The 25,629-nt window shown below is 36.6% G+C and overlaps 1 protein-coding gene across 18 annotated transcripts in view; it reads left to right on the top strand.

Annotated features, from left to right (window-relative positions):
* The first annotated feature begins 1,069 nt into the window (after nt 1-1,069).
* BTRC (beta-transducin repeat containing E3 ubiquitin protein ligase) overlaps nt 1,070-25,629 on the top strand; it is a 220,775-nt gene continuing 196,215 nt past the window's right edge. For 4 of the 18 annotated variants that reach the window (XM_074233881.1, XM_074233874.1, XM_074233869.1 and 1 more), the window contains exons 1-2: nt 3,119-4,181; nt 5,750-5,901. Coding sequence is in view for 3 of the 18 variants with exons in the window: in XM_074233878.1 (XP_074089979.1) it covers nt 2,210-2,257 (48 nt within the window). In the remaining 15 variants the exon portion in view is untranslated. Of the gene's footprint in view, nt 1,165-1,979; nt 2,258-2,772; nt 2,852-3,118; nt 4,182-5,749; nt 5,902-16,239; nt 16,342-25,629 lie in introns of those variants that run through there. The other 14 variants (XR_012477907.1, XR_012477908.1, XR_012477906.1 and 11 more) reach the window with 9 other exon arrangements.

Genomic DNA, 25,629 nt, shown 5'->3' with positions numbered 1-25,629 from the left:
TTGACTTCATATTAAGGTCAAAATCTTGTCAGTTCTTATTTCCTTACTGGTCTGCCTGTTTGACTTCTCTGTAGTCTGCTAGTGAAGGGGAAGTCTCATCTAGGACCATATCTCTATTCCAGGGCATACTGTTCCCTGGAAGAAAATATAGTTGAGGGTTGCAAAATATTAATTCCTTTTCTATCATGTGTGTATGGTACAAATAACCTATTGGTTTTGTTCTTCAAGGGGAATGCCACTAGGAATTAAGTGGGTGATACTTTTTTTTCTCCAAGTGAATAGTTTTAGGAAGTACCCTAAACATTGATCCCTAGACTAAAACTGAGAACTCTCATTCTTTAATTACAAGGTTAGATTTTGAGATTATGTAATCAGTCTAGAGAATTCCCTTCCTCTCTATCTCATCTTCACCTGCCACACAAAGGTCTGGGATTGATGAACATTGTCCATGACCCGCTCTTTTGATCTGAGTAAACATATGAGTCTACCTTTGTCAGGTACTTCTACAGGAAATCTATCAGTGTAGCTGGTTGCTGTAGCCTTGAGTTGAGAATATTGTATTTCAGGATCTCTTCTTTCTAGCTTCTTGCAAGAATATACAACTTGTCTCATTCCCAGGTTAGTTATTTCCAGTTATTGCGTGCGGGAATTGGTTTTCCTTTCTTCTAGAACCATGTCTGCTCTTCTATGCACCAACCTACCTTAAAAAGAAATAGTGAACTGTTGGTTCTATCAGCTGTTTTTTATTTTTTTGTTGTTGTCCTTTCTTTCTTTCTTTCTTTCTTTCTTTCTTTCTTTTCTTTCTTTCTTTCTTTCTTTCGAGAGGCATTGGGGTTAAGTGACTTGCCCAAGGTCACACAGCTAGGTCATTATTTAAGTGTCTGAGATCATATTTGAACTCAGGCCCTCCTGACTCCAGGGCTGGTACTCTATCCACTCTGCCACCTAGCTACCCCAATTGTCCTTTATTTCTAAAGGGGACCAATGACATCATGGGGTAACATCTTAACTGGTGCTTGAATTGGAGTTAGGTGAGGCAGAGATGATAGACAATAGAGAGCAGAAGCTCCTTCTACAAGAATTAGTCTTCTTGAATTCCAGGTAGCCAATCATCTTGGCAGCAGCTCCAGGTACTGGGTACCAGTTTTGTATCCTCTAAGTAAGGTGAGAGGTTCTACTAAGAGTCTTCTAAAGGTTCATGCCATGAAATTTTATCAAGTTGATTAGTTGGGGAAACATCAAATTGATCAAGGACTCCTAACCTACTCCCTAAATTTATATATATCAATATAACTATCTCTGTCTCTATATCAGCATCCATGTTGGCCATGGGTTTGCTTATGCTTAACCTTTTAAGCAAGATTATTTCGTTTTAGGACAGATCCATATTCCAAAATGAAGCAATATCAGAATTTAAAACCACATCAGGACATTTCACAACTGTTTGGCTTTTGGCCAGAGCTGTGCTCTTAGAGTGGTCATGAGTCAGGTATGGTTTCCCAGAACTGTAAAGATCCAGTGGCAAGATCTAGCCTATTTTGGGGAATAGAGGACTGAAATTTGCGAAAATGATGAGTTCTCTCCAAGAAGGGGGGAAGTCCTTAAGTTGGAAAACCAAGTGAAGCCAAAGCACTCAGCACTCCTGAGTTTAGTTTCAGCGACCTATGAGGTTTTGGAGGTATCCAGCCTCCCCCCCAACCTGATTTCGCGGGCCTCCAGTAAAACCTGCCCCTGCGTGCCTGTGGTTAGTTAACCCCTTGCTGCTAGGTAAACATAGTCGCCATCTTGTGATCAGTTTCAAGCCAGACTTCCCAAGCTTCTCCCAGTAACCAAGGTGACAATGCACTTCCGCCACCTGGAGGCTGAAAAACTACATTGCCCATGAGCCTTTTCCAATTCGAGGTAGGCGGGTCTCTGAGAAGAGAAACAGCCGGGCTGGCCTAGCGCTGGGATTGGCGGGTATCTCAGTTCCCCCTGTTGCCCCGCCCTGTCCCGGGATCAGACCGAGAACTACCTCTCCCGTGAGCCCCCGGGCCCAAGCCTGCGCGCGGTTGAGCCGGTTCTCCCTAGCCCCCCTGCCGGTGCCCGGAGAAGTAGGGAGAGGGCGGGGGGAAGGAAGAGGAGGCGGGATCCGGGAGCTGCGCTGGCTGCGGCCTGGCACGAAGGGGGCGGCCCTGGCGGAGCGGAGACCCGGCGGCCCCCGGTGACTATGGACCCGGCCGAGGCGGTGCTGCAGGAGAAGGCGCTCAAGTTTATGGTGAGGAGAAGGCGCGGGCCGGGGAGCGGCGGCGCGGGCGGCGGCGGGACTTCCAGCCGTGTCGTTCTCGCCGCGGCTTGGGCCTGGCCGCTCGCCCGGAGAGGGGGGCAGCGAGTCTGCGGTCCGGGGGCGGTGGCGGCCGGGCTGGCGGCGGCCGGACGGGGCTGGACGGGCCGGGAGCTGGGCCCTGGGGGTCGGGAGAAGCAGCTCCGCCATCTTGTGGAGGAGAGTTCCAGTGACAGCGGGGTCCCGAAGGAGGGGGCTGTGGGCGGCGCGCGGGGCCCCGGCGGGGAAGCGGGGAAACGGGCCAGGCCTGGGGCGACGGGAGGGGGCGGGGCGGCCGGGGCCCGCAGTCTGGGCGGGGGAGGACAGGTACTGGGGGCGGAGGGGGGAGGGCGCGGGGCTCCCGGGGCTCCCGGGGCGCGGGGGGCCGGAGACGAGGGCAGCGGGGCTGGGCAAGCGTGAGGCAGCGCGGAGGAGAGGGACGGGCCGCCGCGGAGGCAGAGAGAGAGGGAGAGAGAGAGCGGGGCCGGGGCCGGGGCCGGGCCGGGCTGGGCCGGGCCCGGGGCCCTACTGTAACGAAACAAGTTGGTGGTGAGTAGCGACAATGTACTGACCAGAGGCAGGGCCAGGAGGAGGGCCTAGAGCTACCGAGGTCAGGTCTAGTGAGGGAGGAGAGCCGAGGAAGGGGAGGGAGCCTCCCTAAAATGCTGCCGAGTGGATGGGGGAGAGGCAGAGGATTTGGGATGTGGAAGAGAAAGGAGTGGGACGGTGGGATGCAAAAAGTGCTGGAGAGAGTATGGGACGTGGGGCGGTTCTTCAACTTTGTGTCATGCTTTGTGAGTGTTTGGTCAGTTTCGAGTAAGTTGAGCTGGTGAAGCTTTGAATCTGATTGCCCTTGGCTCTCCCATGGGCCAGACTTCAAATATTGGCATCAGACTTTGTATTTATTGTTGTCGAGTGATGATGATGAAAAAGAATACACGTAATCTTTATCTGAGCTTATCAGTTGATCTTTAGAGAATCAAGACTATTTATAGAAGTTTCTAATTTCTCCAGAGTTGAGTTGGGAATAATGTCAGCCCCTAACCCCGTTCTTTGAATGATTGCTGTTTCCAGTATTGTTGACTGGAATACAGTAACGACTAGAAACTAAAATAAACCCTAATTTAGTTCATATTAGACCTAAACAGTCTAACTGTTTTGATATAAAAGTCTGATTTTAGAATCCCCATAGGGAGATTAAGAGGATGTGGAAGTCCTGGCTCTTTTACTTACTACATAATTTGATTTTAGACTATCTTGGCCTCAGCTTTCCCATCTGTTTACAGAGAAAGTCCCTTTTTCAATTCTAAATCTATAAATCCATTTTATTTTTACAATTCAAAGGCAGGAGTTATTCATCTGCACATATAGTCAGCTTCTAGTTTTTAAAGTTGGTAGTTGTTTTCTACTTAGAGGAGAGAATTTTTTTTTACCAGATTTATGGAATAATATAATTTACAGATCACAAACACATATTATGAGATCATCTTACTTCAGCCACCAGTGCAAGAACATTCTCTACTACTCAGTCTCAGTTGTATACCAAGGAGTTAGTCATGTTTGAGTTATGTCACCTGAGTTGAGTTAGACTTATAAATCTGAACTAGATTTAACCATATCTTACTTTATACTTGTCAGGGTGCCTTATAATAATAAAATGGATTCATTTCCCTTAGGGATTATAAGCCCTTATTGACAAATACTCAACTTTTGATCTTCTTCTTTTGGAACTACCAACCATAGCTTTTATCTGAATGGAAGTCCAAGTGGTCTCCAAGAGAGATAATAGAGACATATTTTAAATGCTATAGTAGAGAACTGTGATCTAGTCATTTAGTGTTCCAGTTGAGGTCTGTGGCCATTTTTAACATGAATTTGGGTGAGTCAGCTTCTCTTTGATTTTTATGAGATCTTTCTTTACAACTCTGTTAACTTTTGAGCTCTCTTAATGACTCTTTGTGTTTGCAAAATCTTGAAGAAAGTAACTATACTAGATATAAACTTTATCCTCAATATTCAACATGCTAGAATTAGAGGGAGCACTCCATGGAAGAGTCAAAAGATCTAACTTCAAATTCTTGTTCTATTAATCTACTGTGGAAGCTTGGACAAGAAATCATCCTTTGAACCTTGGTGTCATAAAGTGTGAAGTAGAGAACTTTAGACTAAATCTCAAAGGTGTCTTCCAGTTCTGAAATCCTCTCATTTCTTTGTGTCACTTGAACTTTGAATGATGCACAGTGGTGTTACACAAAGTTTGTTCTGAATCAGTTCTTGTTGACTTGGGAGGAAGGGTAGTTTTTAGTACAGATCAACGACAGCTTTACACTGTTGGCTAAGAACTAAAATACAAATAGATTCATTTTATGTAATTTTGTGGGTAATAAATCTGTAATGTATCATTTACAATGTATTATTAAATGTTTGGAGGATAATTGTAAGCTTATGAAATTAGGGTCAAGAACAACCACATCCACAAAACTTTTCTGATGGCACCATTTTTGCATTGGGTTTGAGTGTATTTTGGGCATAATTTAAATTGAATGAGGCTGTCTTAATCTTTCTACGTGGGGCTTATGACTGAAGAATGTATATAGATGTTGATAGCAATAATAGTACTTATTTATATTTATAATAGTCCTTTAAAGCTTGCAAAGTACTTTATAAATATCATCATTTCTAATTCTCATTACAATCCTGGGAAGTAGGTGCTATTATTATTCTCATTTTACAGATGTAGAAACTGAGACACCTTATTTAGGATTACACAGCTAGTAAGGATCTGAAGGTGGATTTGAATTTGGGTCTCCAGGTCCAATGCTTTATCCACAGAGTTTCTTAGTAGCATCAATTAGTACAAAGCTTCTTTTTAACAAAATTTATTTACAAGATCTAGGTTTGTTTTCTCTCTCATTCTTTTCCAAAAATTATAAATGATTTCAAACTATTTTTTGCACAGATTTTGTAGTTTGCATATCTTAACAGTTAAAATTTTGCCTCCCAAAGGTAAAAATTAAATTGATAATTTTACACATTTTAAATTATGAATGTATTTTAAAGAAAACTCTGTATTTTTGATTTTGAATTGATTGTATTTTGAGATCTAAACTGATTTTAACTTTGCTTCCTTTATGTGAAAGAGAGATTGCCAAAGATAATAGTATTAAGAAATTTATAGAACACATGTTTAACTTACTTGAGGAAGCTGTTTTCAATAATAGTAGAATTAATAGCTTATAACAAACTAAAAATGATTTTTATTAAAAATCATTGTTTATTGATCAGAGCTGGAAAAATGATTTTATTAAAAATCATTGTTTATTGATCAGAGCTGGAAAAGATTCAGAGAAGAATAGTTGGTTTAGGGTCTGTATATGATCATTGATTTAGAGCTGGAATGGACCTTGAAATTCATAGCATCTATCTTTGTGGCCCTTTATTTTGCAGATGAGGAAATTGAGCAGCCCTTAATGTTTCAGAGCCTTGGGTCACACAACTAGAGTGTGTGTGCCTGAAGTAGAATTTGAAAGAAACAGGCAATGCTTGATGAGGACAGACTTGTTAAAAATTAGGTCTGGAAAGACATAAACTAAGAAAAGGTAAGATTAACTTTTAAAAAATTGTGTAGATTATGCATAGGGTAAATATAAAGAAGTTCACTAAAAAAATACTGCTTGAAACTTGAAGTCATTTTATAACAAGTAGAATATAACTGTATATGCTGTATATGTGTGTGTGTGTGTGTGTGTGTATATAATTAGGGTATTTATCACTCCAAGAGGTAATAAAGATGGAAAATATAAAGAAATTCAAGAAAGTTATGGGTTAACTAAACTCTAATGACTTATTAGGGAATTTAAGAATATTTTTATCCTTTATAGGTTGAGACCCTGAAAAGCAGTTGTACATTAGTGAATTTCCACTGTGATGTCAATTCTGTGATAATAGGGACCATTTAGTTTGTATTCTTAGAGCATAGTAATTTATATATACTTGGTTCAAATTACTTAACAAAAAAATGATGGTTACAGTCTGTGACAATTGTGTGCTTTTACTGACACTAACCTGTCTTAGAAGCCTGAAAATAACCAGATTAAACTAAATTGAAGGGTTTCCCCCATTTAAGTTACTTTTCTGTCAGTTGAATGATGACTTTCATGCCATATACATCATTTCATTGGGTTTTTTTTTAAGTTTTTACTAGGCAATGGGGTTAAGTGGCTTGCGCAAGGCCACACAGCTAGGTATTAAATGTCTGAGGCCGGATTTGAACTCAGGTACTCCTGAGTCCAGGGCCTGTGCTCTATCCACTGTGCCACCTAGCCGCCCCAATTGATTTCTTTTGTTGAAGTTTTGTTTGGTTTTTAAGAACAGATATTATTCCAAAGAGATATGCAAAAGTTGTTGATTTTAAAGAGCACACTTCAATGACTCTTCAAGATATTAATAGCTGATATTGGTGTGTGTGTGTAATCAAATCCTTTGGAAGTAATCACTGTGGTAATCAAACCCACAGTGAAACAGGATAGATTACCTGAGACTTTAAAGGAAAGGGGAAAAGCAAAAGGAAAGCATTGTAGAAAATGAAAAGCAATGCCAAACTATTATTACAGGCAGCCTAATTAATCCTCAGAAAATAAGTAATGACCTTGAAAGAGACTTGACAAAAGAGTTGTTATTGATTCTTCTAATATACGCTAGGTTTGTATTGCCATGACTAGTGTTTTTTTTTCCATAAAAGTGGTTAGCTATTTTGTTTTTAGACCTTGCTGATCTTCCAACTTCCAAGATCAACAAAAGGTGTAATGCTAGATTATTTATGAAACTGAATTTAAAATTCAAAGTTATGCCAAAAATCATTTCAGAAGGAAAACCTGCAATATTAGAACAGCTTCATCAGACTGAAATATTTGGGGATCTACTTTACTTCTTATGATTTGGAAGTCATGCCCCTATTGATGAAACAATGAACTGAGTTATGCTGAAAAAAAGTAGAACTATTCTAGAATTACAGAAATTCTCAAAGGGAGTTTAATACATCATCGTTGACTTTGTACCATACCACATGAAACGAAATGCTAAGAAATTTAATCAATAAATGGGGATAAAATAAAAATGTTCTTCAGTACCTAGAGAATTGACCTCCTTTAAAATTATTTGAAAACCAAGGGTAGATTTGGAAAAATGAATTTCATCAAAAATACACTTAATATCCAGTGTGATAAGTGTAGTTGTATGATGAAGAATTGAAGAAAATATCAAAATCTTGTGAACCTTCCAATTCCCTACTCCCAAAATTGAGGGAAATAAGAAAAGAAAAACACACACATGTATAGTCAAACAAATGCTGTCAAGTTTTACCATTCTACGTGGTCTCTCCAATTCCCTCAGAAACTATCTTCTCTCTCAAACTACTTTGTATTTAAATAACTTTGTTTTTTATTTTCTTAATATTTATTTTGTGTAAGCTTGTATCTATCCTTATTTTCTTCCCTGTTAGAAGGTAAGCTTTTTATGGGTTGAAATTGTTTCATTTATTGTATTTGTATTCCTAGTGCCTAACGTTAATAGGGACTTAATTAATTGCTGGTGATTGAGCATCAAAAATCTTTTGAAGTTAATCAAACTTGCTGATTTCCTTTTTTTATTCATTTGCTTGATTTATATTCACTGCTTACTTGGGGTCTCTTTTAAATAAATCTGAAAAATATTATTGAAAAATTGAGTCACATTTCCCCTATTTTTATAGTTGTTTTTATTTAATATCCAAGTTTTTTTTTTCATTACCAAAGTGGAAAAAGATATAGCAGACACGATCTATTCTTTTATAAACTCATATTCTCCAGAAGCCTGACAATAACCAGATTTGAGGTATTTCCCCGATTTAAGTTACTTTTCTGTCAGTTGAATAATGGCTTTCATGCCATATACATCATTTCATTGATTTCTTTTGTTGAAGTTTTGTTTGTTTGTTTTTTAAGAACAGATATCACTCCAAAGAAATATGTAAAAGTTGTCTGCACAATTTAAAATTTTTAGTTTGTTCGGAAATATGGGGAGTAGAAAAAACTAAGGACTTTATTTGTGTCCAATCTTACTGTAACAAATAACCTGTGAATCAGCAGTTGTCATTATCACAAATCTTTTTTGTAAAATGAAAGAATTTATGAATTCCACTTACTTAAACAGTGTGTGATTCATAGCCCTTCAGTGTTGCTTACCAAAACTTCCACCTTTGAGGGTGAAGCCCAGACAAGAATAAGTACAGGTTAAAGTTTAACAACTTGATTTTCACTCTAACTTTGAAGTGATCATAGTTACTGTCATGACCATGAGGAATAATAACTCAGGAATTCATGCCATCTATACCTTTTTAGACAATCAGGGAAGGAAATATTTTTTTTCCTTAGATAGCTATATGGATTTCTCCAGTAGTTCAAGAGTCCAGATCATGGTACAGAATTCACTTTCTAACAAAAAAAAAAATGAAAAAGTTGACTACTCTCTGGGCCTTGCTGCATAAACTTCATTATTTTTTTTAGTGGCTGTTGTGTTAGATACACTCCGAATCAGAGTGCAGTATAGCAACTCCTTGAGAGCTTGTTTTACTGATCTTTTCATCTCTCCTAGTGCCAAGTAGTATAGAGTACTTTGCATGTTGTGAGTTCTTCAGTTTAATTCCACAAATATCTTGAGTATCATTGTATATAAGACACTATGGATACAAAGAGACAAAAACAGTTTCTGTCCTTGATGAATTTACCCTTTATTAGATGAAAAGATAATTTTAGTGTGTATATGTATAAATGTGTATACTGTGGGTATTTGTATATATGAATATGTATCTTTGTTGTATATATGTCTAGACACATATAGTATATATTAAAAGGTACTTTGAGGAGGGAAGAAGTCACTAATAGTATGGGGAGAGTGGTACTGAACTGAGTCTTGAAGAAATAAATATTCTGAAAGTCAGAGATAAGAGAAGTACCTTATAGTCAAGCTTGTGAGAATCTCACCAGTAAACATAGTGTGAGTAGGGGAGCAACATAGGATCACATCATCATAGAATAAGAAAGAACTGGCAGGAACCTCAGAAGTCATTAGTCCACCCCAATCCCTTCATTTTACAGATGAACAAACTGAGACACAGTGACTTCCTCAAGGTAGTAAGAATTTTAACCCATATTCTCTGTCTTCAAATCTAAGATTATTTTGACAGCTACATGGAAGATGAATAGATGAGGGAACATATTGGAAGTGGGAAGTTAATTCACTGTTGTTCTAATCTAAGTGGTGATGGGGGCATCATCTAGAGTGGTAACTATGATGAAAAAGGGAGAGATGTTGAGGTAGAATTGACAGAAGTTAACTGGTAAGGTAGATGAGACAGAGGAAAGAGTCAGTGGATTATTGACTAATATTATTGACCTTGTTAACTAGGAGGAGGAGGATGATGCCTTCAACAGAAATAGGGAAGTTAAGGAGGAAATTGAGGATTTCAGGGAATATGGGTTCCAGTATGGACATGTTTGAGGTATCATTGAGGTGAAGATGTTCAGAATGCTATTCAGTATAGTCATTTGTCTAGGAATAATTGAATCAAAGGGAGCGGAGGAGATCACCAAAGGAGATCATCAGCACAAAGTCTTTAGTGGTATATCTTTGCTTAAGGGACCTGGATATAGGTGAACCAGCAAGGGTACTGCAATAGACAAAGTCATACAACTGACTGATGCTTTTCCAATATCTTTTTTTTTAGATTTTTTTTGCAAGGCAAATGGGGTTAAGTGGCTTGCCCAAGGCCACACAGCTAGGTAATTTTTTTAAGTGTCTGAGACCGGATTTGAACCCAGGTACTCCTGACTCCAAGGCCGGTGCTTTATCCACTGCGCCACCTAGCCGCCCCTGCTTTTCCAATATCTTACAAGCTATTCTGTGCTGGTATGATTGGCAAGTTATGAGTGAAGACCAGGTGTAAGGCTTTATTCTATTAAAACTTCTGTACAATTATGATTAGAGGTGTTAAAAAGGGTGAAAATACCAGTTTTCAGTTGTCTGTGAAATTTTCATTTCAGTGAATTTTATGTCATTAGAAGTTCTAGAAACAGTGATCCAGAGACTGTAGTATATGGATGAATAGGTTGTTGAAGTTTACTTGCATGTTTGGGGGTTTGAGTATTCAGTCACACTCACATCAGATAGAACCTTGAGGGGCAGCTAGGTGGTGCATTGGATAGAGCATCAGCCCTGGAGTTCAAAACTGACCTCAGACACTTAATAATTATCTAGCTGTGTGGCCTTGGGCAAGCCACTTAACCCCATTGCCTTTCAAAAACCTACAAAAAAATTTTTTTTTAAAAAGATATAACCTTGAACTATACTGCATAGTTGGCATATCTGATGGAAATTTTTAACCGATTTTCTGTCATGGACTTTGGCAGTCTTGTGAAGCTTATATTTTTAAATACATAAAAGAAGATTCATAAGATTATATTTATTGAATAGTTATAAAAATATATTTTAAAGAAAGCAGAAGTTCAAATATCCCATGAACATCTCACCTAAGTCCTGTTGATCATCAATTGACCCAGCAGCACATCATTGACGCCAGGGACTCAGAATGTTGCTATAAGAAGTGTTCATCTGAAGTCTTGGGAATTGAGGAACAGCAGGATATGCAAATCGTTGGTTTTCCACTGAAATTAAGACTACTTCACAAATAGGGAAAAATTTAAAGCTCAAAGTACTGTAAGCAATTCTTGGAGTAAGTAGAAGTTGACTGGCAGGAAAATTATTGGAGTTTGCTGATGGACAAAGAAGGGAGCTAAGGATGTCCTTTTTGACTAGAGACTTTGAGTGGCAAATAGCAAATAGCAATTTAATCATGGTTTTGAGTTTAGTGATACTATTTTAAAATAGAATCCCAAAAACTTGGCACCAAAAACCAAGACAGATAACAAGTTCTTTGCAAATTGAAGTACACTCTGATTGTTGCAGTATGACAGAAAATTCAAGTAGTCTCCAGCTCATGTATAGCTGGTTCTTATTTTTTGCTTTTACTGCTCTGAATAATCCTGTTTGGTTATAAGCTCCCCTCCCAGATTGTAAATTCCATGTTAGCAGGGATCTTATTGTAATGATCTCAGCATCCTTAATACTCCCTCCCCACTATTTCTAGAATATGTGTAGGTAACTGGTATTCAATAAAGTATTACCAATTTCTCCAAAATTATATTGTGTATTTTGTAAGTACTTATACATATACATGAATGGTCCTAATCCCCTCTCTTTGCCACACACAATTGTAAGCTCCTTGAGGGCAAGGAGTATTTCATTTTTATCTTTGTATCTCTAGCACCCAGTACATTATTGACTACAGCAAATGTTTAGTAAATTCTAAATCAGTGATCTGGATCAGTACCTAATTCAATAAGTATTTATTGAGGCCCTCCCTTGTACAAGGAACTGTTTTCTATCCACAGGGCAATTCACTATGTTTTTATTGCTTCCAGCACAAACAGAAAACAAGAATAGGTTTCCATTTAGGATACTCTTTATAGCAATTCTGTGAGAGATATTTTGAAGGCTCTTTTAACAAGTCTATGCTAGTGACCCTGATAATTGTGTTTGTGACTTTCTTTTGAAATCTTTTGAGAGCTTGTCAGTAAAATATGAAGTAGGCATTGTGGCAGTGAAAGATGGAAAAGAGTGACACCAGCATTTATATGGTCCTGATGGCTTTGATTTTGTTTGATATTGAACCTTGATAAGTAAAGGAAACGAGAATAGGAAGATGGGGAAATAGGTTGCATATTTATTTAAAAAAATGTTTTCCCTCATCAAGAATAAATAATTATCTAATTACTACTATATTTGGAGCTTAGCTTTAAGGTCATTGAAATGATTTTTGAATCTGGTTATAGGAAAGTTTATTTAGAGAAAAATAATGCATGAATTCATTCTTTAGAAAGCTTTTATTAACTAACCCCACCAAAGATACCCTAATTTTTTTAAGGAGACAAATTTATCATTGATTTAAGGATTACATTGCCAACTATAATAAACATTAGTTTTAGGCTAAATATGGGAAACATTTATTTTTTATGTTCCAAATATACCCTTTGACCTCTTTCAAAATCAACATGTTTTGTGTATTCATGTTCATCTTATAAAATATGGAACATAACCTCACTATTTTAAATGATTGTGGAGGTTTATAGTTACATGTTTTGATGACATGTATATTGGCTGTATTTCATTCCAATATTTAAAAAATAGGTCTTTGTATGTGTGGGTATTTGTTTAGTTGATTATGTTAGAAGAGGCATATTTCTGAAAAAATTCATTGTCCTATAGCTGACCTAGTGATGAGTCTCTCCAAACTTAGCTAGGCTGTTCCTCAAGATAACAACTGTGTCGATCCAGAGGCCTATACCAGACACCAGTTTATTAAGACCTAGACATTTAGCTTTGCTAGATAGTCTTTGAGAACTCAGCTTTATCTCCATTCTTTTATGTGAACTTGAGAAGAGACCTGTGATTTATTTGAAATTTAGACATCAGTCAGAAATATAGCCTCAACTAAAATGACATGGCATAGTGGATAATGGGTTTTATGAATTAGGAAAACCAGGGTTCTAATCAATTTTTTACTTATAACTATGTATGACTTTGGGCAAAACACTTAATCTCTCTAGGTCTCAGTTTTCTCATCTGTAAAATGAGGGAGTTAGCATTGACCTCTAAGGCCCTCCAATTATAAATTTATGATCCCATAAACATTATTCCTGTGGGAAAATATGATTTGTCTTATGATAATATAATTATCAGTTTCTAGGAACATGTTTGGGATGAAAACTATCTATAAAGTGGTTTGCCCAGTGTTGGAATAAGTTATTGACTGCTGATGCTAATTATGCTACATATTACTTTCATTTGATTCCTAATAGTAATTATATTATAAAATGAGACTAAGGTTCCTCAAACCCTAGCCAATTTATTTAGATTGATTCACATCAGTATAGTTTTTAAAAGATAATTTTTAGTCAGAAAAAAATTGATATATTACTAGAAAGTAGTTAAAACAAATTACAGATAATTAGTTGGAATAATTATAAAGAAACTCTCTTTTTCCCCTGACTTTTCTCTAGCCAGTACGTTTATGATCATATACAGGATATACTTTTGCATGTTAGGAGATAAAAAATTTTTTTCTTTCAAAGATTTTTCTTGATATCTTTTGTTTTTAAATCACTTTTACTTCCAAACATAGTCTTCATTTTCCCTTCCCAGAGGAAGAAAATTCCTTACAACAGTGAATTTAAAAAGAAAATTTTTAAAAGATTTTATTTATTTTGAGTTTTAAAATTTCCCCCCTAATCTTAACACAGAAAGCAATTTGCCAGTCTTTACATTGTTTCCATGGTATACATTGATCCAAACTGAATGTGATGAGAGAGAAATCATATCCTTAAGGAAGAAACATAAAGTAAAAGAGATAGCAAGATCAGACAATAAGATAATCAGTCCCCCCCCCCCCCCCATAATTAAAGGTAATTTGGTCTTTGTTCACATTCCACAGTTCTTTCTCTGGATACAGATGGTATTCTCCATTGCAGACAGCCCCAAATTGTCCCTGATTGTTGCACTGATGGAATGAGCAAGTCTGTCAAGGTTGTTCATCACCCCCATGTTGCTGTTTTTATTAACAGTGAATTTTTTAGGGGCAGCTAGGTGGCACAGTGGATAGAGCACTGACCCTGGAGTCAGGAATACCTGAGTTCAAATCCAGCCTCAGACACTTAATAATTACCTAGCTGTGTGGCCTTGGGCAAGCCACTTAACCCCATTACCTTGCAAAAATCTAAAAAACCAAAAAAAAAGTACAATTTTTTAAAAGAAGAAGTTAATTTGGCAAAACTGATTAACTCATCAGTTTTCTCTGATAGTTTATGCACTAATTCTATTCATTGTCTACTACTTCTCCAAGAGGAAGAAAGATAATTAAATCAATCAAATTCTTAGGAAAAACAGAAGTTTTTTTAAAAGACTCCTCATTCCTATCCATATTTATACATTAGAGGTTGAAAATCAAAATTGATAACTCGCATTTTGTTAATGAATTAGAGAGTGGAAGCTCTTTTCCTTGAGTTTTCACCCTTGATGATAAGCAGTGATCTAAATTTGATGCTTACTTATGATATCTAACATATTCCTATGTGCATATGCTATTGGTTATTAAAAATACTAGAGGAGTTTTATGTTATAGTTGTCCTTGGCCATCTTTTAAAATCTTTTCTCATGTTCCCCATATGCCTAAGTGTTTTAAAATAAAATCTTGGGAATTAAAAAAGAAATACAGTTACTACCAAACATTAATCATTTATTTAAAAAATTGTGGAAATTGTTCATTTCCTCACTTCTTTCTATTTGTTTTGAAAATGTTGCTATCCATTACTACATTGATTGATTTGGCTTAACCATTTCCTTTGTTGAAAAGGGGGATTCTTTTGGGGAGGGTGTATTGAGAAAAAGAAGTATATTGGTAAATGTGTTATGGAAAGAATAAAAGCATCAATAAAACTTTTAAAAATCTAGCTACGGTATATGACTACATATTGTATGATCAACTGAGACTTTGATTAAATGTCTTATAAATTATACTATATAAGCTTGCATAGGATAGTAGATATTTTTTTTCCCAAAGAAGCTGCTTCAAATGGTTTTGTTAAGTGTACAAATGTTTCTGATGATTATCTTTTTAATTAAAATGAGAAATCTTTGTTTAAAGTGGCATTCGTTTTTTACGGCCTGTTACAGTCTCCGTAACAATCATTTCTTAAGTCTGAACGTTTTATTTCCAGGAATCCATTTATATAAAACTATGTTTAGACTTAATTAAGGAACGATTCTTACAAAGCTTGTAAATAGCCAGGAAAAAAGGGACCGAAAATAAAACTGACATTCACACTTAACAAAATGATTGTTACAAGGTATGTAATATGCTATAAAAATACAATAAAGCCCTTTTTATAAGAGTTCATATTTTTCGATCCTCGTTTTCAAAGGTATTTAAGAAAAATATCAAAGCTCTACAAAGTGACATCTGTTTTGCTGAATGGACTAGTGGCAAGTTCAGTTGTCTTTAATTGACAACATAAAGAGCTATACCTGTTGTGATCATCTGGATTGTGTATATAGTATTTTATGTTCCCTTTGGGTTGAATTTAGACTTTATGCCATTGTATCACGAGGAAAGAACTGTACTAGGGATGAAAGGAACTGAGTTTTAATTCTGGCTCTTCCAAGAACACCAGCCTTATGACCTTGAGCAAAGGCACTTCTTTTTAAAGCCTTAATTTTCTGACTTACAAATGACAGTTAATAAGACATGTGACAAATTATGATTCAATGTAATGAACATTTATTAAGAGTTATTTAGCACACATAAAATGTATTAGTCAATCAACAAGTATTATTATTACAAGAAAAATACTGTTCTAGGTACTGGGAAAAGACTGTGTAAAAAAAGTTAGTCTCTGTCCTTGAGGAATTTACATTTTACTGGAAGGCTATAGCATATGCATAGGTAAATATATAGTAATTGCAGAGTGAGAAACTAGTGACTGTTGCTGTTCCAAAACTGTGCAAAAGGTGAACCAGAAGTCCTTGGGCAATAGAAAAGGAGATTCATCATCGTAAGCAAACAAGCCTGTAGCTTTAAAGTACCGAGATCATTTAGAGAAGTTGTAGCCTACAAGGCTGTGTCTGGAGGTAGAAAGAATAGAGAAAAGCCTTCAAGAAATCCCTTGTCAGAAAGTTCAAAGGTTACTGGAAAACCACAAATGGAGACCTTGGAAGTCCTAAGATGTATTGTAGCTCAAATGAGGACAACTTTGGCTCAAAGGTCTTTCTTACTCTCTCTTTCTCCTGAGATGCCATAGAGGCTCTGAAGACTCAGTACTCCAGCACCTCAGGAATCCAGGATTGTCTCAGCTTCAGAAGTAGAGGTGAACACAAGAACCTAAGTGACCCAGGTGAGATCAGATATGGCCAACCACATCTCCCAAAAAGCAAAGAAGGGACAGAGCCTAATTGGGACAAAGCCCTAATTCAGAAGCTAAGACTAGAGAGATTAAACCAAAGAAGATACCAACCAGTATAACCAAAAAAAATTCACTTTTACAGATGCTCAAAAATCAAACCTAGGATGAAATAACTATAATAATCAGAGATGCAAAGGGAGAAATGAGTTACAACAACTGCATGATATGTAGAAAAAGGGAAGCAAAAGATTTTTTTAAAAATAGAAAAGCTCTTGAAAGATTTTGAAAGAATAAATATGTTAGAAGAAACGGTATACTTTACTCAAGTAATAATGTACATGAAAATAACACTGCAACAGATTGAAATCATTGACTTCACAAAGCAGCAAGAAATAGTGGAATAAAATCAAAAGATTAAAAAAATGTAAGATATAATATTTTTAAAAATTGACCTGGTGGGGGGGCAGAGCACAAAGCACAAAGATGGTGGCATGAAGGTAGCTTTCCCAGGAACTCCTCCCCCCCAAAACTCTAAAGGCCAACAAATTATGACTCTAGCCAAAATTTAGAGGGGCAGAACTCACAGAAAGACTGAGTGATATATTTTCCCAGTCTAAGATAATTTAGGAAAGGTGTATTTCACCAGACTCTGTAATTGGAAAAAGCTCAGGTCACAGCACAGCCCCAGAACAGCTTGAAGGGGCAGGGAGAGAATTCTGCTACACCAGAATAAGTGTGGAGTGAGGGAGCACTGGCTGCAAAACCTGCAGCTAGCATCTGGAGAAAGCAGCCTGCACCCCAGAGATGGTAAGGGGGTCAGGGAAGACTGCAGAGATTTCTCTGCTCTCATTGGGGGTAGGATTCTGCTGTTTGCCTATACTTAGCTTCAGGTTGCAGTTTGGGCTTCCATACTAAGATAGCCAAGCAGGACCCCTCCTTATAGCTCCAGGGCAGAGGGAAGTAGGAGGGCCATCTACATATCAAAGCACAAGCAAGAGAGCATAAGACCTTGGAGGAATAAAGGTCCCAGTGGGGTGTCCCCCCCCCCCCCAAACAAGCCTCAAAGCCTTGGAAGTGCTGTGGATTGGTCTTAGGCTGAGGAAATGGATAAACAACAGAAAAAGAAGAATCTGACTATAGAGAATTACTTAACCCCATGGAATATCAAAACACATACTTAGATGAGGACAAAAGTGAAGCTTCTGTATCCAAAACCTCCAAGAGAAACAGAAAATAGGCTCAGACTATGGATGAGCTCAAAAAACATTTTGAAAAGCAATTAAAGGAGGTGGAGGAAAAATTGGGAGGAGAAATGAGAGCGATGAGGAAAAATCATGAAAACCAAATCAACAGCTTGGTGAAAGAAATACAAAAAAATACTGAAGAAAAATATGTTAAAAACCAGTTTAGGCCTAAAGGAAAAAAGCAAAACAAAAGGCAAATGAGAAGAATGCCTTGAAAAGTAGAATTGGCCAGCTGGAAAAGGAGATTAAAAAAGCTCTCTGAAGAAAATAACTCCTTCAGGGGCGGCTAGGTAGTGCAGTGGATAGAGCACTGGCCCTGGAGTCAGGAGTACCTGAGTTCAAATCTGGCCTCAGACACTTAATAATTACCTAGCTGTGTGGCCTTGGGCATGCTACGTAACCCCCCACTTGCCTTGTAAAAACCTAAAAAAAAAAATAACTCCTTCAAATGCAGAATAGAACTAAAGGAAGCTGATGATGACTTTGCAAGAAATCAGGAAGAAGATAAATTTGTCTCCTAGAAGCAGAGGGTAAAATAGAAATTGAGGGAATTTACTGGTCACCTCCTGAAAGAGATTCCAAAAGAAAAACTTCCAGGAATATTATAGCCAAATTCTCAAACTCCCAAATCAAAGACAAAATTCTAAAAAATGCCAGAAACAAACAATTCAACTACCGAGGCGCCGTAGTCAGGATTACACAGGATCTGGCAGCATCTACATTAAGGACTCTTAGGGATTGGAATATGATATTCCGGAAGGCAAAAGATCTTGGTTTACAACTAAGAATCAACTGCCCAGCAAAACTGAACATCCTCCTTCAGAGGAAAAGATGGACTTTCAATAAAAGAGGGGACTTTCAAACTTTCCTAATGAAACAACCAGAGCTGAACAGAAAGTTTGATCTCCGAGTACAGGTGAACCATAGAGGGGGTGGATGAGAAGGACTAACTATGAGGAACTTAATGATATTGAACTGTTTGTCTTCCTGCATGGGAAGAAGATATTGATGACTCATATGAACTTTCTCATTTATAAGAGCTGTTAGAAGGAGCATATATATAGACAGGACACAGGAAGGAGTAGAATGGTATAATATAGTAAAAAGATGGAGTCAATGGATGATAAAGGAAAGTACTGGAAGGAAGGGAAAGGAGATGAAGAAGCTAAGAAATTTCACATAAGTCAAGAAAAAGCTTTTTCAGTGGAGTGGAAAGGGGAAGGCAAGGGGAAATAAATGAGCTTTCATTCTCACCAGAAATAGATCAGAGAGGAAATACTATGAACACTTAATAGGGTGAGAAAATCTATCTTACCCTAGAGAAAAATGAGAAGAAAGGGATGGGATAAGGTTGAAGGGGGGAATAGGCGATGAAAGAGAGGAAAGATTAAGGGAGAGGGTACTTAGATACTAGACAGGGCCAACATGAAAGGAGAAAGAATAGAATAAATGACAGTGGGAAGGAATAGAGTGGAGGTACAGCTAGTAATAGCAACTGTGGGAAAAATATTTTCTTTTAAATTTATTTTTATTAAAGATATTATTTGAGTTTTACAATTGTCTCCCCAATCATGCTTCCCTCCCCCCAGCCCACCCCCACGGAAAGCAATCTGTCAGTCTTTATTTTGTTTCCATGTTGTACCTTGATCCAAATTAGGTGTGATGAGAGAGAAATCATATCGTTAAAGAAGAGAAATCTGAGAGGTAACAAGATCAGACAATAAGATATCTGTTTTTTCTAAATTAAAAGGAATAGTCCTTGAACTTTGTTCAAGCTCCACAGCTCCTTATCTGGATACAGATGGCACTCTCCTTTGCAGACAGCCCAAAATTGTTCCCAATTGTTGCACTGATGAAATGAGCAAGTCTTTCAAGGTTGAACATCACTCCCATGTTGCTGTTAGGGTGTACATTGTTTGCTCATCTCACTCAGCATCAGTTCATGCAAATCCCTCCAGGCTTCCCTGAAATCCTATCCCTCCTGGTTTCTAATAGAACAATAGTGTTCCATGATATACATATACCACAGTTTGCTAAGCCATTCCCCAATTGAAGGACATTTACTTGATTTCCAATTCTTTGCCACCACAAACAGGGCTGCTATAAATATTTTTGTACAAGTAATGTTTTTACCCTTTTTCATCATCTCTTCAGCATATAGACCCAGTAGTGGTATTGCTAGGTCAAAGGATATGCACATTTTTGTTGCCTTTTGGGCGTAACTCCAAATAGCTCTCCAGAAGGGTTGGATGAGTTCACAGCTCCACCAACAGTGTAATAGTGTTCTAGATTTCCTACAACCCTTCCAACAACGATCATTATCCTTCCTGGTCATATTGGCCAATGTGAGAGGTGTGAGGTGGTACCTCAGAGAAGTTTTAACTTGTATTTCTCTAATAATTAATGATTTAGAGCATTTTTTTTCATATGACTATGGATTGCTTTGATCTCCTCATCTGTAAATTTCCTTTGCATATCCTTTGACCATTTGTCAATTGGGTAATGGCTTTTTGTTTTGAAAATGACTCAGTTCTCTGTATATTTTAGAAATGAGTCCTTTGTCAGAATCATTAGTTGTAAAGATTGTTTCCCAATTTACTACATTTCTTTTGATCTTGGTTACATTGGTTTTATCTGTGCAAAAGCTTTTTAATTTAATGTAATCAAAGTCATCTAATTGGCTTTTGGTGATGTTCTCCAACTCTTCCTTAGTCATAAACTGCTCCCCTTTCCAAAGATCTGACAGGTAAACTAATCCTTGATCTTTTAATTTGTTTATAGTATTGTTTTTTTATGTCTAAGTCCTGTAACCATTTGGCTCTTATCTTGGTAAAGGGTGTGAGGTGTTGGTCGAATTTAAGTTTCTTCCATACTAACTTCCAATTATCCCAGCAGTTTTTATCAAAGAGGGAGTTTTTATCCCAGTGACTGGACTCTTTAGGTTTATCAAACAGCAGATTACTATAATCATCTCCTGCTTTTACACCTAGTCTATTCCACTGGTCCACCACTCTATTTCTTAGCCAATACCAAACAGTTTTGATGACTGATGCTTTATAATATAATTTTAGATCAGGTAGGGCTAAGTCACCTTCTTTTGCACTTTTTTTCATTAAGCTCCTGGCAGTTCTTGACTTTTTATTTCTCCATATAAATTTACTTACAATTTTTTCTCACTCGTTAAAGTAGTTTTTTGGAATTTTGATTGGTAGGGCACTAAACAGATAGTTTAGTTTTGGTAGAATTGTCATTTTTATTATATTAGCTCTACCTATCCTTGAGCAGTTGATATTTTCCCAGTTATTTCAATCTGATTTAATTTGTGTGAGAAGTGTTTTATAATTGTTTTCAAAAAGATTCTGCGTCTTGTCTTGACAAATAGACTCCCAAATATTTTATATTGTCTGAGGTTACTTTGAATGGGATTTCTCTTTCTAGCTCTTCATGCTGTTTCTTGCTAGACATATATAGAAAAGTTGAGAATTTATGAGGGCTTATTTTATAACCTACAATTTTGCTAAAATTGCTAATTGTTTTCAGTAGTTTTTTGCATGATTTCTTAGGATTCTCTAGGTAGACCATGTTATCTGCAAAGAGTGAGAGTTTTGTCTCTTCCTTTCCAATTCTAATTCCTTCAATTTCTTTTTCTTCTCTAATTGCTGATGCTAACATTTCTAATACAATATTGAATAGTAGCGGTGATAATGGGTACCCTTGTTTCACCCCTGATCTTATTGGGAATGCCTCTGGCCTCTCCCCATTGAATATAATGCTTGTTTTAAGGATCAGTCAATTTATTCCTACACTTTCTAGTGTTTTTTAATAGGAATGGATGCTGTATTTTGTCAAAAGCTTTTTCAGCATCTATTGATATGATCATATGATTTCTGATAGGTTTGTTTTTGATATAATTGAGTATACTAACAGTTTTCCTAATGTTGAACCAACCCTGCATTCCTGGAATAAATCCTACTTGATCATAATGTATTATCCTAATGATGACTTGTTGTAATCGTTTTGCTAAGATTTTATTTAGGATTTTTGCATCTATATTCATCAGGGAAATAGATCTATAATTTTCTTTCTCTGTTTTAACTCTTCCTGGTTTAGGTAACAGTACCATATTGGTTTCATAGATAGAGTTAGGTAGAGTTCCATCTTTCCCTATTTTTCCAAAGAGTTTATATAGGATTGGAACCAATTGTTCCTTAAATGTTTGGTAGAATTCACTTATGAATCCATCAGGCCCTGGAGATTTTTTTTTAGGGAGTTCAATAATGGCTTGTTGAATTTCTTTTTCTGAGGGTTGTTTAGGTATTTAATCTCTTCTCCATTTAACCTGGTCAACTTATATTTTTGTAAATATTCATCCATTTCACTTAGATTATCAAATTTATTGGCATAGAGTTGGGCAAAATAATTTCAAATTATTACTTTAATTTCCTCCTCATTGGTGGTGAGTTCACCTTTTTCATTTATGATACTAGCAATTTGGTTTTCTTTCTTTTTTTAATCAAATTGACCAGAGGTTTATCAATTTTATTGGTTTTTTCATAGTACCAACTTTTGGTTTTATTTATTCAATAATTTTATTGCTTTCAATGTTATTAATTTCTCCTTTAATTTTTAGAATTTCTAGTTTGATATTTAATTGGGGATTTTTGATTTGTTCTTTCTCTAAGTTTTTTAGTTGCATGTTTAGTTCATTGATTTCCTCTTTCTCGATTTTTTCATGTAAGCATTTAAAGCTATAATATATCCCCTGAGAGTTGCTTTAAATGAATCCCATAGGTTTTGGTATGTTGTTTCATTATTATCATTTTCTAGGATAAAATGGTTAATTCTTTCTATAATTTGTTTTTTGGTCCACTCATTTTTTAAAATGAGGTTATTCAGTTTCCAATTTGTTCTGAGTCTATATCTCCTTGGCCCAGTATTGCATATGACTTTTATTCCATTGTGATCTGAAAAAGATGTATTCACTATTTCTGCCTTTCTGCCGTTGATCATTAGGTTTTTAATTCCTAATACATGGTCAATTTTTGTATAAGGTCCATGTACTGCAGAGAAAAAGGTATATTCCTTTCTATGCCCATTCAGTTTCCTCCATAAGTCTACCATATCTAATTTTTCTAACACTCTATTTACCTCCTTAACTTCTTTCTTGCTTATTTTATGATTCGATTCATCTAGATCTGAGAGTGGGATGTTGAGGTCTCCCACTAGTAGAGTTTGCTGTCTATGTCTTCCTGTAGTTCTTTCAGCTTCTCCTCTAAGAATTTGGGTGCTGTCCCATTGGGTGCATATATATTCAGTATGAAATGACTTTATTGTCTATAGTACCTTTTAGGAGGATAAAGTTTCCTTCCTTATCTCTTTTAACACTATCTATTTTTGCTGCTGCTTTGTCTGAGATAAGGATTGCTATCCCTGCCTTTTTTTACTTCTGCTGAAGCAAAATATATTTTGTTCCAACCTTTTACCTTTACTCTATATGTATCTCTCTGCTTCAAATGAGTTTCTTGTAACCAGCATATTGTAGGATTTTGGTTTTTAATCCACTCTGCTGTTTGCTTACATTTTAAGGGAGAGTTCATCCCATTCACATTCAAGGTTATGATTACTAATTCTTTATTGCCCTCCATGCTATCTTCCTTCTGTTTGTATTTTTCCTCCTTTCCCCCCTTTTATCCATATTCCCCAGTATTTTGTTTCTGAATACCACCCCTTCAGTGTGTTTGCCCTCCTGTATCATACCCTCCCCTTTCTTTCCCCTTTCCCTTTTTCCCTTTTCCCTTCCCTTCCTTTTGTTATTTCCCCCTTTTCCCTGCCTCCCCTTTTCCCCTTTTAATACTTGAAAGTTTAGGTGTTTTATAAGTTAACTGAGTATGTGTAGGTTGACTTTAAGCCAAGTCTGATGAGAAGAAGATTCAGGTGTTTCTCCTCTGCTCCCTTCTTCCCCTCTATTACCATAGGGTTTTTTTGTACCTTAGTGTAATGAGATTTACCCCATTCAATCCCCCCCATCTCTTTCCTGTCCCCCTTTTTATTAAGGAGGTAGTGTTTTTTAGTTCATTCCATCTAAGTCATAGAAAATTCTGAGCATCTGTCCCTTCTAGTTCAGTATATTCTATTGAATAGAGTCAAAATTCCTGAGAGTTAATAGAGTCTTTCTCCCAAGTGGGGTTAAAGCCAGTTACATCTCTTTAGATAGCAGTCTAATGGAGAGGTCATAAATGTCCATCATTTCTGGCTAGGTATATTCTCTCTGTTAGAGTTACAATTCTCAAGATTAATGAGAATCTTTTTTTCCCCCATGCTGGGATATAGCCAGTTTCAACTTACTGGATAGTATTTTTTTCCTTTTACTGCCCTTCCCCCCCCCCTTTTTTCTACCTTTTCATGTGTCTCTTGAACCTCCTGTTTGATGTCCAAATTTTCTGTTTAGCTCTGGTCTTTTCATCAGAAATTTTTGGAATTCTTCCATTTGGTTAAATGTCCATCTTTTTCCCTGGAAGAGAAGGCTCATCTTTGCAGGAAAGTAGCTTCTTGGCTGCATTCCAAGCTCCCTTTCTCTTTGAAATATCTCGTTCCAGGCCCTTCGATCCCTTAATGTTGATGCAGCCAGGTCCTGCATTATCCTTATTGTGGCTCCTTGATATTTAAATTGTTTCTTTCTGGCTGCATGAAGGATTTTCTCTTTTATCTGATATTTCTGGAATTTGGCTACAACATTCCTTGGTGTTCTCATTTTAGGATCTTTTTATGGTGGGGATTGATGTACTCTTTCAGTAACTACTTTGCCCTCTGATTCCATGATATCAGGGCAGTTTTCTATTACTAGATCCTGTAATATTAAGTCCAGGCTTATGGCAACCTATAATATATTGCAACTGATAAGGAAAGATGTAATGTAAAAGGAATCTGGATGTGAATGTAATGAAATAGTATTCTCTGAGAAATTATGAAACAGAATTTCAGAGAATTCAGACAAAGCCAGAATAATTTATATAATGACAACAGCATTGTACAAACAAACAAAAAAAGCAATTCTTAAAGACTTAAAAATTATACCTAATTAACCAGTGTGGAAATATATTTAATATGATTATGTATTTATGACCTATATCAGATTGCTTGCTGCCTTCGCGAGGAAGGAGGGAGTGGAGAGAGGGAGAAAATCTTATAGAAACGAATGTTGAAAGCTATATTCTATATGTAATTGAAAAAATAAAATAACATTAAGATTAAAAAATAAAAAGAATTCTGATCAAATTAATGACCAACTACTTCTACAGAGTCCTATTTAAAAATTTGCTCATTTCCTGACAGAGAAAAAATGGATTCAAGCTGAGAGTTATACATTTTTGGACACAACCATGATATGGATTTGTTTTTGCCTACTTATACTAACTTGTTTTTTACAAGCATCATTCCCCTCTCTATTTTTAATTGGAGGAATTGGGGCTTTAACAATAGTGATGCCACTATTGGTGAAGTTATGAATTGATCCAATCATTCTGGAGAATGATTTTGGAACTCCTATGATCCAGCAATACTTTTTCTAGTTTTAATTCCAAAGAGATTAAAGGGGGGGGGAGGAAAACCCCTATTTATACAAAAATATTTATAATGACTCTTTGTGGTTGCATAGAATTGGAAATGCCTATCAGTTGGTGTATGGCCAAACAAATTGTAATGATGGAATACTATTTTGGTATAAGAAACAGCAAAATGATTTCAGAAAAACCTGGAAAGACTTACATGAACTGACACAAAAGTGAAGTGAGCAGAACCAGGAGAACATTGTACATAATAGCAATATTGTATAATAAACAACTGAATGATTTAGCTATTCTGAGTATTGCAATGATCCAAGACAATTTTGAAAGACATAATGAAAAATGCTTTCTGCCTCCTGAGAAATAACTGATGGAATCTGAATGCAGGTTGGAGCATACTATTTTAAATTTAATTTTATTTTTTGTTCAAGTTTTCTTCCACAAAATGACTTATGGAAATGTTTCACACGATA

Source organism: Macrotis lagotis, chromosome 4 (assembly GCF_037893015.1).
Source record: "Macrotis lagotis isolate mMagLag1 chromosome 4, bilby.v1.9.chrom.fasta, whole genome shotgun sequence".
Classification (NCBI taxonomy): Eukaryota; Metazoa; Chordata; class Mammalia; order Peramelemorphia; family Peramelidae; genus Macrotis; species Macrotis lagotis.
The sequence above is the reverse complement of the archived record's forward strand: the minus strand, read 5'-3'. Positions and strand labels throughout refer to the sequence as shown.